General features: G+C 40.4%; 1 protein-coding gene across 12 annotated transcripts in view; it reads right to left on the bottom strand.

Annotated features, from left to right (window-relative positions):
- Nucleotides 1-13,436, bottom strand: part of ZDHHC14 (zinc finger DHHC-type palmitoyltransferase 14) — a 126,214-nt gene that overhangs the window by 69,135 nt on the left and 43,643 nt on the right. For 10 of the 12 annotated variants that reach the window (XM_061624236.1, XM_061624243.1, XM_061624241.1 and 7 more), the window contains 2 exons: nt 9,251-9,423; nt 1,074-1,232 (listed from right to left, as the gene is read on the bottom strand). In XM_061624236.1, coding sequence (XP_061480220.1) covers nt 1,074-1,232; nt 9,251-9,423 — 332 coding nt within the window. The remainder of the gene's footprint in view (nt 1-1,073; nt 1,233-9,250; nt 9,424-13,436) is intronic. The other 2 variants (XM_061624233.1, XM_061624235.1) reach the window with 1 other exon arrangement.

Genomic DNA, 13,436 nt, shown 5'->3' with positions numbered 1-13,436 from the left:
TTGCTCCATCCATTCTTCCTTCAGTTTTAATAAGATGCCCAGTCCCTGCTGATGAGAAGCATCCCCACAGCATGATGCTGCCAACACCATACTTCACTGTAGGGATGGTGTGTCTTGAGGCATGGGCAGTGTTAGGTTTGCGCCACACATAGTGCATTGAGTTTTGGCCGAAAAGCTCTATCTTGGTCTCATCTGACCACAAAACCTTTCCCCACATCGCAGCTGGGGCATTCTCATGCTTTCTGGCAAACTCCAGACGTGCTTTCGGATGGCCCGTTTTGAGTAACAGTTTCTTCTTGCTATCCTCCCATACAGGCCAGTGTTATGCAGAGCTCTTGATATGGTAGACTGGTGCACCATTACTGCACTCCCAGCCATTGAACTCTAACTCCTTCAAAGTGATTGTTGGTCTCTCTGTGGCTTCTCTCACAAGTCTCCTCCTTGTTCAAGCACTGAGTTTTGAGGGACGGCAGTGCCTGGCTGGTGTCATGCAGCTTCCACTTCCTGATTATTGATCCACTGGGATATCCAAACAGTTCGATATTATTTTGTACCCTTTTCCTAATCTATGCATTTGTATAACATTATCTCTCACTTCTGTAGAATGCTCTTTGGTCTTCATTTTCCTTCAGATCCCGACCAATGATCCTTCAACAGTGGGGTTTTTATCCTGACAATGTGACAGCAACTTTAATGGTTCACAGATGGAGGCCAATGGTAAAGTAATTGTGTCCTCGATAGAGCAATGTCTTTCATCTGTGTAGACTGGGAGATTCCACAGCACAGGGGTTGAATACTTGTGCAAGCAACAGGTTTCAGTTTTTTATGTTTCTTACAAACATTTCCCAACATAAAACCAATGTCACCTTACAATAATTGATTTTGAGTTTCAGTGTTTCAAAATAAAATATTATACAGAATGACATTACAATGTACCATTTGTAATTAGGTAATATGAGAGCACTGGTCAGGTGTCTGATTACTTTTGCAAGGCACTGTATATAAATTCTCCATCGCAGTTAATGTCTTCTTTGTATCAGACTGTTGTATCAAATTGTTGGTGTTGTACTCACCTACACAATTATCACAAAGGCTGCAATGTGAGGCACGAGGTGGGCGGAAAATCTTGCAGGTAAAACAGTATTTTAATTTTACTGTCTGCCCATTGATGAGTACTTCTTTTGTTCTGGGAGGTGGACGGTACCCTCCTGAACCGGAGCCATTTGCTATTTCTAAATAGGGAAATAAAAACAATAAATTACACTATTGAATTTTGTTCTAGTATGTTTGGTATAAGTGTGTTACTGTATTTTAACTACAGTTATTTGGGTATTCTATATGAATTGGAAATATATAATTAAAACTGTCCTTTAAACCTTTTTACAAATAACTGAGGACAATATATAACAAACCAATTATATTAGTCTTCTCTTGATAAAAACCATAATGTTCTACGAGGAGCTTTATCTGCCCAACTGCACAGTGACAACAACATCGACGAAAAATTCAAAAAACTGTTAATTCGTTTGGGGGAAATGAGTTCTCAAGGTGTTTAGTCCAAACACCATATTCATATAATCATTTCTAAATATACTGGAGGTTGAAAGAATCGGTGTGGAGCAGGCTTTGCAAGCACAAGAGATTTTGACAGGTGGCAGGACAACCCAGCTGTCAGTCATATGATGTCATAGTGATGTTACCCCTGGCTTAAGCCACTACTGTGAAGTACTGTTCAATTCAGAGATATACATGGATAAAAAGGGGTTGGATCGAAATGACCTTTGCACTTTTACTCATGTAAAGGAGATGAGTTTTGTAATTCGATTCCCCCATCTATCTGAAGCTAGATTTCTGAGGGTCTCCCAACCCTGATGACTACCTTTATGGGGCTGCAGCTGTGGTGAATGATTCAAGTCAATGTTTTCTTATTAAGCTAGACCTTGTTTAGAATCACTGAGACTTTAGACTTTGTAAAATAAGAAAATAATATTAACAAATACATACTTGATAGGAAAGGCTCTAGTTCTAGCTCACTAAGATGGAGGGCTTGGATATTGCCCGCATGTTAGAGGAGAGAGTCAAAAGGAAAATGTCTGCTCTCCCTCGGTTGGTCTGAACAGAAGAAAGGAAGGAGAGGGTGGAAATGAGGTCAGCCTCCTGAGCGTATCTGTTTACAATGGCGGGAAGATAGGTAGAGGAACACAGGCAAGCATAGGCAGTCTAGCTGGCTGGAGGACCCTCTTTCTACCCCCTCTTAGGTATTCAAAGAGAACCATAAAGGAGTTGCTCTTGCCACACTTCCAACAAGTTATCCCTTCTTGTCCTCAACTTTTTTTAAAAATGGCATGTGCACACCGCAAGCAAGTGAAGTAATTACTGTTACTTTTTTATGCAAGATCACAATGTCAGCCCACAAAAGCAGCATGGTTTGCGCGGGTAGCTAATATGACCAATTTTGTGATATGCGAGAATAGGAAAAATCTGTGACAATCCTCCAGTTAATAAGGATTTTTAAAAAAATAAACACTGCATTTTGTATGACCACCTAACATCTAAAGGCTCTTTATACTTCTGCCACTCTGCTTGGTAAGAACAGAAACATAATCAAATTGCATAATGATCACTTAAATCAACCACTTACATGGCCACATCAATACCATGAGTGCAATTAACTATCTAAAATAGAGGCACTTTGTGCCAAAACTGAAGAACGCATTACACTGGAAATCCTTAAATGAACTAAAGTCCTCACATTGACGTATAAATGTAAAAACATCCAAGATGATCAGACAACTTTCATATCAGTGCACTTGCTCAAATTGCACTTGGTAGCGTTTGTCACAGCAAGACAGCAGTTTATACCTCATAAATTTATTTCACATTATGCTTTAAGATAATCACACAGGGGCTTTTCCAGGTTTCTAGAGGCCCTCAGTCATAGGGAGTTAGTGGGCCCCTTGTCTGCCTGCTCTCTGGTCCCACCCCCCTGCCAATCTAAAGACTTCTCCTCCCAGCATGCCCTGCGCTCTTCCTTTAATCTGGAGGGCAGGTGCGTCGCAAAGAGATTGCATCTCCCAGCATGCTCGTGGCACACCAGCAAGAGCAAAAGATCTGTACCAGAACACACTGTTCAGTAGCTTGTACGGCTTCACAGAAACTACATCTCCCATGGTGCCTCATGCAGCAGCTACAGTATCTGCAAGGTGAAGTTTCCCGTGCCATGGAGGCTGCTTCCAAGGGGGCGGGGACCAGTGTGCTTCTGGCAGCAGTGGCTCTGAAGGGCTCGCGGCAGAGTACCTGAAGCCTTCAGCAGCTGAAGGGTTGGGCAAGTGCAGAGGAGGAGGTGGTAGCAGTGCTAACAGGCTCCCACAGCAATGAAGACAGGTGGTGGGAGGAGGTGACCAGGCCCAGCACTGGTGGTGATAAGGGGCCCCTGTGAGCTCCTGGGCTCTCTGCCAGTGCCCAGCCTGAGCAACTGCTAGCATCAGGCCTGTAATCACAACATGTCCAATATTTTTACCTTAATAAGTAACTGAAGGCAGCCTTGGTTGCCAAAGTATGCATATAAATAAGCAGACAGCTGCAGGATAAAACTTTATGGCTTTTAATATTAAAATAGGACATATAGCTCCTGAACATTTCTTAACATTAGTAAGGTTCAGGATTACCTTAATCAACTATACTCAAACTAATGAAAAGGGTCCTGGACCAAATCCTCCGAACTGTCACTAATGCAGCTCTCATGTAAATCCTACCAACATACAGGCAAAAATTACTTAGAACATAGACTTCTTTGCTTATTCTTCCCTCAAAGTTGTGGAGTGGACAAATGCTAATTCCGTCCATTTGGGCATGCTCATAAGTGCCGATATCCTCAGTCCACAAGCCTCTACTCTTAGCCAAGAAAAGTACATTCATTTTCCCAACTGGTTTCTTATAGTGTAACTTCATCTGGTTTCACAACTGCAGGAATAGGCGCAAGACAGTATCTTTCAACATAAAACATTCTCTTCTAACTTATTTATACAGTTTTAATTTCTCTTTCCAAAGGCTTATTATGTAGTTTCATTATTTATAGCTGGAAAGAGGGAATAGCAATTTTGTCATACAGGTGTTTGGATAATACAAAGCAAGCAAAACAATCACTTTATTTGGACCCATCTGTTTAAAATGCAGTAAGCAAGATTTCATGTCACAGGATTTTCAGAGAGAAAAGAAAATAAAAAAGAGGAGGGAAAAAGCAATGGTGCTATATCAAGTCAGGGTGTTTACCCAGCCTTGCTGGATCGTTTTATTTCAAATATGCCTGCAGACGGAGGAAGTGAGTTAAAGCAAACACAAAGGGCTGGTCTGGATGTTCCAAAGAATCAGAGATAGCTGAAGTGTAAGGAATGACTCACACTTCTATCATTTCTTTAAGATAGGGGCAGATACATGTTGCCCCAATGCTGGGTCAAAATGTGCAACTCTCATGAGTCTTGGGAGGTATTGGAATTTAAGATTTAACTACTCGCTTTTATTCCAGTGTTGCTTTTTTGGAACTTCTGATAAATGTTTTTATTATTTATTATTATTATTAGATTTATATCCTGCCCTTCCTCCCAGCAGGAGCCCAAATGTTTTGACCCAATGTTTTGACTCAATATATGAAGTGGCAAAATGATTTAGCACCTTTACTGGATTAAAGTGCATTAAAGTGGATTAAAGGGTCCAAATCCAATGAGCGTGACCATTTTTTCACAGCATTCTTCACCATTGTAACTATTTCTTTGCATTCTCCATAGCAAAGGCTGAATGCAGGCCAAAAAACTGAGTTTACATCCTGTGGACAGTGGACAAGTCGTTCCTGTGTCCAGGAGATGATGATGATTAAAATTTATATCTCAGCCTTCCTTGCAGAGGGAGCCCAGGGCAGCAAACAAAATACTAAAAAAACCCTCTAAAACATCTTAAAAACAGACTTTAAGGGGCAAGTGTTTCCACCTGCTTTGCCCCACCCCTCTGCCTGGGCCTTATCAGGAGGAGCTGCAGGCTGAGAGGTGCTGCTGCAGGGGTGAGACTGTGCTGGGACCATCAAGGACCAAGCCCTCACCCCTGCTCTTTGTGACATTTTTCTGGGGACTGCCCTTTACCAGGAAGATGAATGTTTTTGGTTTGCTGCTCCTGTTTTTTTTAGAGATGTTAGGATTTTGTTAGTTTTGATTTTTTTTGTAAATTGTATTGTTTTTATTTGTATTTTGTATTTGTATTTTTATTTGTGTGTAAGCCGCCTCGGGGGTCTATTTGGCCAAAAGGCGGCCTAGAAATAAAACATAACATAACATACTTGGTTCGTTCATCAACTCCAACCTTTTCGGGGCATATAAAATCCATCCATTCACTTTAAGCTTGGCAGAGGTAATATTAAATTTGTCAAGAGGGAATTCAAAGCCAGTCATTTTACTGAAAAGAACCTCTGAGATGTACTTCATATTGAAATTTACCATACATTCCTTTCTTGATCCAGTATATTCTCAATGTTTTTCTGATTAGGTAGGCATATGCAGTTAGTCACAAATGCAGAAGAATTCTTTTTACTACTACAGCCTTCTGATCTAAAATGGAAGAGCAGCTAGAAAGCCTGATTTGATTTATATACCGCCCTTCCTCCCAGCAGGAGCCCAGGGCACCACATAATAGATAACGACCACAGCATTATAAAATAAGCACACACACTGTGTACCACTAATGTACCTGGCTTCCCAACTACCTGTCTGTTATAGCCCTAACCCATGAGTCAGCCATCATAACTGAAATCATCACATTTATACAGCTGTCCACTGCCTTCAGCAAGAAGAGCAAAGGAAACAGAATAGATAGCTGCCATAACTGCTTTGGCTATTATTCCCCTTAGATCTCACATCTGGCTTGCAGGCTTCCAATGGGCACCTGATAAATCATTGTATGAAACAAGGTACTAGACTACATATATCTTTAATCTGATCCAGCAGATAAGGCTTATGGAAATAGCAGTGGGGACATGATTCCTGGGATATTGTGAGTGTATGCATGCACACTACTCCCAAATAGCGTACTTCACTCAAAATACAACTCCCAGTTTTTGAGGCTAGCCCACTAAGTATATGGTACGCAGCTGAACCTTGGAAGTTACAAAAAATATGGATGATAGTTGCTAGGTCTTCGTTCTCAAGGAAGGGGTGAAGCCCGCTTATCAATTGTAACTAAAGTAATCTTCCATTGTCAGTTTATCTCTAGTCACAAAACACCAGTCTAAATAAAAAGGCTTTACAATACTCTGAAAATGTGTTGAGATTGGGGCTTTGGCAATCATTCAGAGAAAAGGGTTCCAGTCTGAAAGGCAGGCATTGAAAAAGCATCCTACATGCTCTTCTCTTTCAGCTTGACACTACTATTGTAAACTTCAATGTGGCATTCTCTATCAATCTTAGGGGCACTGGGAGGGGAGACTCCTGTAGGAATATGTGGTCCAAATCAATTATATAGTCAAATCCAGCACCATGAATAATGCCTGGAAGACAATAGAACCAATACACACAAAATAAATTTAGTGTAATGTCTTCAAACCAACCTGGAGGAGTGCTGTCCTGCACCAACTGACATCTTTGAAAAGTCACCAAGAGCTACAGCCATTGCAGGGATTCTGGGAGCCTAGAGGGGCCACCTCCGCCTCACTCGGAGCAGCAGCACCGCAGAGGCCTGCAAGTCCAGGATGGGAGAGGTGGGCAGGTGGCGGCAGCTGGCTGGGCCATTCCTCAGCTCGGCTTCAGCCAGCTCTGCAGCGGCTGCGAAGGTGCCTCCCGCACAACATGTCTTACCCGCATGCCTTACCCAGCCGCGCCCTGCTTCAACAACCTGGCCGAGGATGAGAGTTTCCTGCACCGCGCTTCGGGCTGTCAGCGAGGGACACCTAGGCGCAGCAGCCGCTCTGCTGGGACATGTACCTGGAGTCGAGCTGGCCGGCCCCCGCTGACCCCAAGCATATCTAGCGTCTCCGTAGCCTCATGGCGGCTAAGGAACCCGAGCGAGAGGTGAACGAGAGGGGTAGAGTGCGGGGGAGGAGGGCGCCATGCAATGTGCTCGCCAGGATACCTCGTGGCTTCAGCAGCAAAGTTTTGTTTCCATGCCAAAGCTGATCCATCCGTGAACTGTTTCATTGCCTCTGCTGAGCGACTAGCTGCCCTTGCCCTCTCCAGTAGCCACTATGCTATCAGGCTACTGTTTCCATTCCAGCTGGTCATGATAAGAACTGTAATTTGAGAACTGGTGCCTGAGCATGCTTTTTTCCTTGTTCTTCCCTGTCCCTTTTCCCTCATGTGTCATGCATTTTACATTGTTAGCCTAAGAGCAGTTATTTAACTTTTGTAAATTGTATTGTTTTATTGATGTATTTTATATTGTATTTTTATATTTGTGTTTTTTGTAAGCTGCCTTGAGGGCCTTTGGCTAAAACGCGGTGTGTGTGTGTGTATGTATACATATAAATAAATAAATAATTACAGTAATATGGGTATCGATATTACAAGCCACAAATCACAGGCCAATAAAGGTAACACACTTTGCAAGCTTCTCACCAGATGGTGGAAGGAATATCTGACAACTCTGACAATGTAATACATGCAGATGTAGGAGCATAACAAACCTACAACCTGAAAAGCCAGGGAAGTTTAAAACCATATTGCTGTATGCCTGTGCCTCCCGAAACAGAATTCATATAACTACTCTGTTCTTGGCCAGAGACTCTATGCCAGGGGTTGTCAGCCTTGCTGGACAAGTGAGCACATTTTTGAATTTTGAGAATGTTGTTGGCCTGAGTCACAAAATGCTTGCCATGGGGGTGTGGCATAACACAACATGACTGCCACAGAGAGGGCATGACATAACACAGAATTACAGAGAGTACAGTCATTGTTGCTTCTCTCTCCCCCCTCCCAGACAACCTCACACTTACCATGGAAAGAGCAAACTATGGAGATTCCAAGGACTGCTAGAAAATAAGACAGAAGCAGGAAAAGTGAACTCAAGGGGAGGGGGAAACTTCAGCTCTTTAGGACACTGGGGATTCCTACTGCCTGGTGTCCAATCAGCTCACTTACCCATCACAGCTCAGACTTCACTCATTAGCTAAATATACTGGCAGGTGGGAGCAACCAGGCTGGCTCATTTCACAGAAATTGCTTAGAAGGGTACCTGCACTTTTTGCTGCTTAACTGACTTAGGAGGGCTGTAGACTTGCATTTTAAAAAATGAAGCTCAGAGTATGGGACTTTTGCCTGGTGGGGCTAATGAAGACCTTCATGGGCACCATGGCAGCTGTATGCACTTGGAGAATGAGTAATCTGAATAGTCTGAACACAAGCACAAGCAGTAATTTGGTATACTTCCACACACACTTCTAAGATGGTTAATTGTGGTGTGTAAACGCATGATTTACATTCATTAAAACAACCAACCTGGACCTGATGTTCATCATCTGAGGCCCTTCTCTATGTGCTCTCTGACGGAAGTGCAGAGGGTGGTGACATGAGAATGCTGGTCAACGGTGGCTCCACATTTTTGGAATGCTCTCCCCAGAGCGGCATGCCTGGCACCATCACTATCTGATTTTAGGTGCAAGGCAAAAACATTCTTATTTATCCAAGCCTCTAGAACTTAGTTTTCTGCTTATTGTTAGTGGGATGGCGTTAAGTTCGATCTTTTTATATATGTGTTACTGGTGTATTTTAGGTTGCTTTATCCTTGTTTTACATTTGTTTTCAACATTTGTTTTAGTAAGTTCATTTTTGAAAAAAGTGATTAATAATACCACACACACACTGGCTACAGCAGAATGCCTGTACCATGCTGTGGGACACTCTTCCAGCACAGATTCAACAGGCAACTTCACTTCTGATCTTCAGGCACCTCTTGAAGACCTTTTTATGTAGACAGGCCTATGTAACTATTTAAATTTTCTATCAGCCAGTCATTAATGTTGATTTTTTTTCATTTTTGTGGTGTTTTATATTTTATTGTATATATTGTGGTACACCACTATGTTTTTTGTATGAACTGACAATATTTTACAAATCAATACGTTTTTTAAACTCCAGAACACGGACCATTCCACTTATCATTGCCCTAGGACTGAAAAAATGTAATTCCTTTAAAACAAAAACAAGAAGGTGATGCTGCCACTCAATATACACAGAGAGGGAGAGGGAGAGAGGGAGAGGATAACAGGACAACAGACCTTCTGTGTTACCTATTTGTTTTTCCAGATCTGCTGCTTCATCTGGCGTCGCACGAGGCAGGACTCCAGGATCACTGAAGCTAGTACGTAGCAAGGTCCCCATCACAAAAAAGAATAAAATTGCTCCTACTGCAGGAATAGCAGGTGTAATTTGAACTGATAAATATGGACAACTGCAAAATAGAGAAAAATGAAAAGATTAAGAGTTACTACTTGGTTACATAGCAGTTGATGTAAGTACTATAAATGGTCTTGTGGGGAAATTGGGGGCGGGGAGACAACTCCTGCAGATCACATACTTTGCTCAAATGCAAGTTTCAGTCACATCTCAATATAACCAGAAATGCTGCTTACAGTGTTCATGTGTATAAATAAAATGTTTTAAAAGGGCATTTCAGCTAACCAACTTGGAGAGCTCATCAACCCATGAAGCACAAAACTAGAGTTCCCATTTTGTTTGAGAATATATATTTTAGCACAATTTCTGAGAGTCTGTTCAGATTATATTAATCATCATTGCGATCGTTTTGGATGGTACCCAAGGAGAGATTATCCCATATTACTTTCTAGCCCTCAGTGAACTCCTGTGTTAACACAGGATCTCCTGAGCCAGCCATTCACTTCTCCTTGCACTGAAAGAAGCAGCAGACGAAATTAGAGAACGCACAGCCTAGTTCTGATCATTCTGCAGTACCCAGAGAAAAGAATATAATGTGCTTCCCTGCAGTTCGATAACATTTGCTGAAAATGCAACACCAGAATTATTATTATTGAAAATGTTATGCGACATACAATATGCTGTATACAACCTCAACAATAATTGACTTAAATAAGATAATTACATAAACGGACTTCCGGGAAGGGTGACTTCGCTTGTGCCTGCTTTTGAGACGGGCTCCCGCCTCAAAAGAAGCTTATTCAGATATAAATCAGTCAGAACATTTTTTTTTTGACTGATGAAATTTCTCCCGGGCAGGGAGAAACGTAGAGATCAACCTCAAAAGCCTGTTTTTGTTGGGAGGACTGGATTTCATTAATTTATGAGAAAAGGTCCAGCCAACAATGCCGGACGGACTTCCAAACTTTTGCTCTATCTGTTTAATGTGATACGTTTATCTTTTCTTCAAAGAGAAAACCGACTAACAGGCAAGCACCCTTCTTTCTATTATTTTTCTTACTTGGTTTAAATTGCTGCAGCAAAAGGAGATTTGTCAGATTGATCGGCTTTGAAGTACTCCTGGGTGAGCTATAACTCTTCTCTGTTATTCACGAAATTAACAGCTTATCTCTGTTTCTGTTCCAAAAAGCTGTCCTGGAAGTGCATTCTAAAGATATAAACAGAAGAGGGATTTCTATTCCGAGGAATGTTATATTGTCTGGGACTATTCTCTTTTTGGTCTATTTTATTTCGACGAATCTGCTTCTTCACGACGCCACTAACTGTTTTGATGCTGGGAACCAAATTTGTTTTGTATTCTTGAACATAGAGAGATAAGGCAGGCTGCTCTGTTTATACTGTGATGTCATCAAGCCTGGAATATTAACCCAATTGTTGCTAAAATAAGAAGTGGTTCTTCTTTACTTCTGTTTTGCTTTGTTTTCGTGGTTTTAAAAATGGCAATCAAGAAAGTGGCTGAGAATCTGGAAGTAATTATGTTTTAGAAAATAATGGATGAGATTGAGATAACGAAACAAACCCTGCGACAGGGCAGTAAGGAGCTGAAAATTGAACTGAGCAAAATGACGCAGGAGCTTAAAGAAATAGGGGATCCTGTGAGAGAGGAGAATGAGATCAGAGATGAGAAAAGAAAAAATAAAGGGAAGATACAAGCCCTGGAGATTGGAACAAATGTGGAATTGGAAAAAGATCTGGAGTTTATGGATATTAGAAATAAAATCTACTGTTTGGAATTTAACGTTATCTCTGAAGAAATTAATGAAGATATTAGAGATAAAGTTATCAATGGCTTGGATAATCTTCTGGACTGGAATGACGTGATGGAGTTTGATATAGTGAAAATCTATGGAATTAACTGCAGCCATGTGACAATGGAAAAACTCTCAAGAGATGAGCCAGTGCATTTTGTAAAAAAGAAGAACAGAGATATGACTTTACAACAGTACTTCAGCAACTTATTCAGAATGGATGGCAAGAAAATATTTGGGATAGAGGAAATTCCCATCAGACTCTTATTATATGACTATGGCTATGACAGCAAGATTATTATGGAATACTGATAATGGAAGATTGGACACTGAAATTACTGGACTTAACAGGACTATTGAAGATGGAAGATGAAATTAATAGGGATAATGGAATAATGGCTATTGAAATTATTGGACCTAACAGATTTTGATGAGATGGATTAATCGACATGTTTATTTGGAGAAAAATTGATAGATATATTTCTTAAAGAATTGAAACCTCTCTTTGACTTTTTGTGGAAAGAATAAAGTAATGTTTATGAGATTTGATGATTAATTAAGATAACTACTGGAGGAAAGTGATTTTATAATATAATTTAAGAGACAGGATTGTTATATATTGTAGACCTATAACTGATTTGATCTGTGACAAATGGGAAGTCAATATTTTATTTTTTTGCTTAATCATTTTTGTTTTGTTTTGTTTTTTGTCTTTGAATGTTTTATGATTTTGTTTTGTATGTTTTATGAAAATTTGAATAAAAATTATTGTAAAAAAAAAAAGATAATTACATAAACATGCTCATAAAAAATAAAGAGGTCAATGATTATTTATGACTTCATCATTTATAGTTTTTTGTTTTTGTTTAAAGTGAGTCACTAGTATGATGTTATATGCAAAAATGAAAGGTAGAGGGTATTGATAACAGAAGATATATAAGGACTTTTATAAACAGCATATCTTTTAATGTTCTGTCTACACACATACACACACACACACACACGGTTTAAATGCAATGTAGTTCCCAGTTTCCTGTAGAGTTCCTGGCCACTTTGGCTTTGAAACTTAAATGTTTCCAGAAGGACAGCCATCACAGTCTCTCAAAGAAAAGCCAAAGAATTAAAGTCTAACAGATTTATTATGGAATAAGCTGTTGAGGATTTAAGCCCACTCGGTCAGATGTAGTTGCACAACAAATATGGAAAATAAAGAATGCCTGTTATGTGCTTCCAAGTCGACTACGACTTATGGCGACCCAATGAATCAGTGACCTCCAAGAGCATCTGTCGTGAACCACCCTGTTCAGATCTTGTAAGTTCAGGTCTGTAGCTTCCTTGATGGAATCAATCCATCTCTTGTTTGCCTTCCTCTTTTTCCATTCTCTTCTGTTTTTCCCAGCATTATTATCTTTTCTAATGAATCAGGTCTTTTCATTATGTGTCCAAAGTATGATAACCTCAGTTTCATCGTTTTAGCTTCTAGTGAGAGTTCTGGTTAAATATGTTCCAACACCCAATTATTTGTCTTTTTCACAGTCCATGGTATCCGCGAAGCAATCCTCCAACACGACATTTCAAATGAGTTGATTTTTCTCTTATCCACTTTTTTCACTGTCCAGCATTCACATCCATACATAGAGATCAGAAATATCATGGTCTGAATGATCCTGACCTTAGCGTTCAGTGATACATCTTTGCATTTGAGGACCTTTTCTACTTCTCACAGCTGCCCTCCCCAGTCCTAGCCTTTGTCTGATTTCTTGACTATTCTCTCCTTTTCGGTTAATGACTGTACCAAGGTATTGATAATCCTTGACAAGTTCAATGTCCTCATTGTCAACTATAAAGTTACATAAAAATTCTGTTGTCATTACTTTAGTCTTTTTGACATTCAGCTGTAGTCCTGCTTTTGTGCTTTCCTCTTGAACTTTCATCAGCATTCGTTTCAAATCATTACTGGTTTCTGCTAGTAGTATGGTATCATCTGCATATCTTAAATTATTGATATTTCTCCCTCCAGTTTTCACACCTCCTTCATCTTGGTCCAATCCTGCTTTCCATATTATATATTCTGCGTATAGATTAAATAAATAGGGTGATAAAATAACCCATCTCTCACCCTTTCTGATTGGGAACCAATCGGTTTCTTCATATTCTGTCCTTACAGTAGCCTCTTGCCCAGAGTATAGGTTGCGCATCAGGACAATCAGATGCTGTGGCACCCCCATTGCTTTTAAAGCATTCCATAGTTTTTCATGAT

This window comes from Rhineura floridana, chromosome 4, assembly GCF_030035675.1.
Source record: "Rhineura floridana isolate rRhiFlo1 chromosome 4, rRhiFlo1.hap2, whole genome shotgun sequence".
NCBI lineage: Eukaryota > Metazoa > Chordata > Lepidosauria > Squamata > Rhineuridae > Rhineura > Rhineura floridana.
Note: the sequence above shows the minus strand (reverse complement) of the source record. Positions and strands in the feature narration are given on the sequence as shown.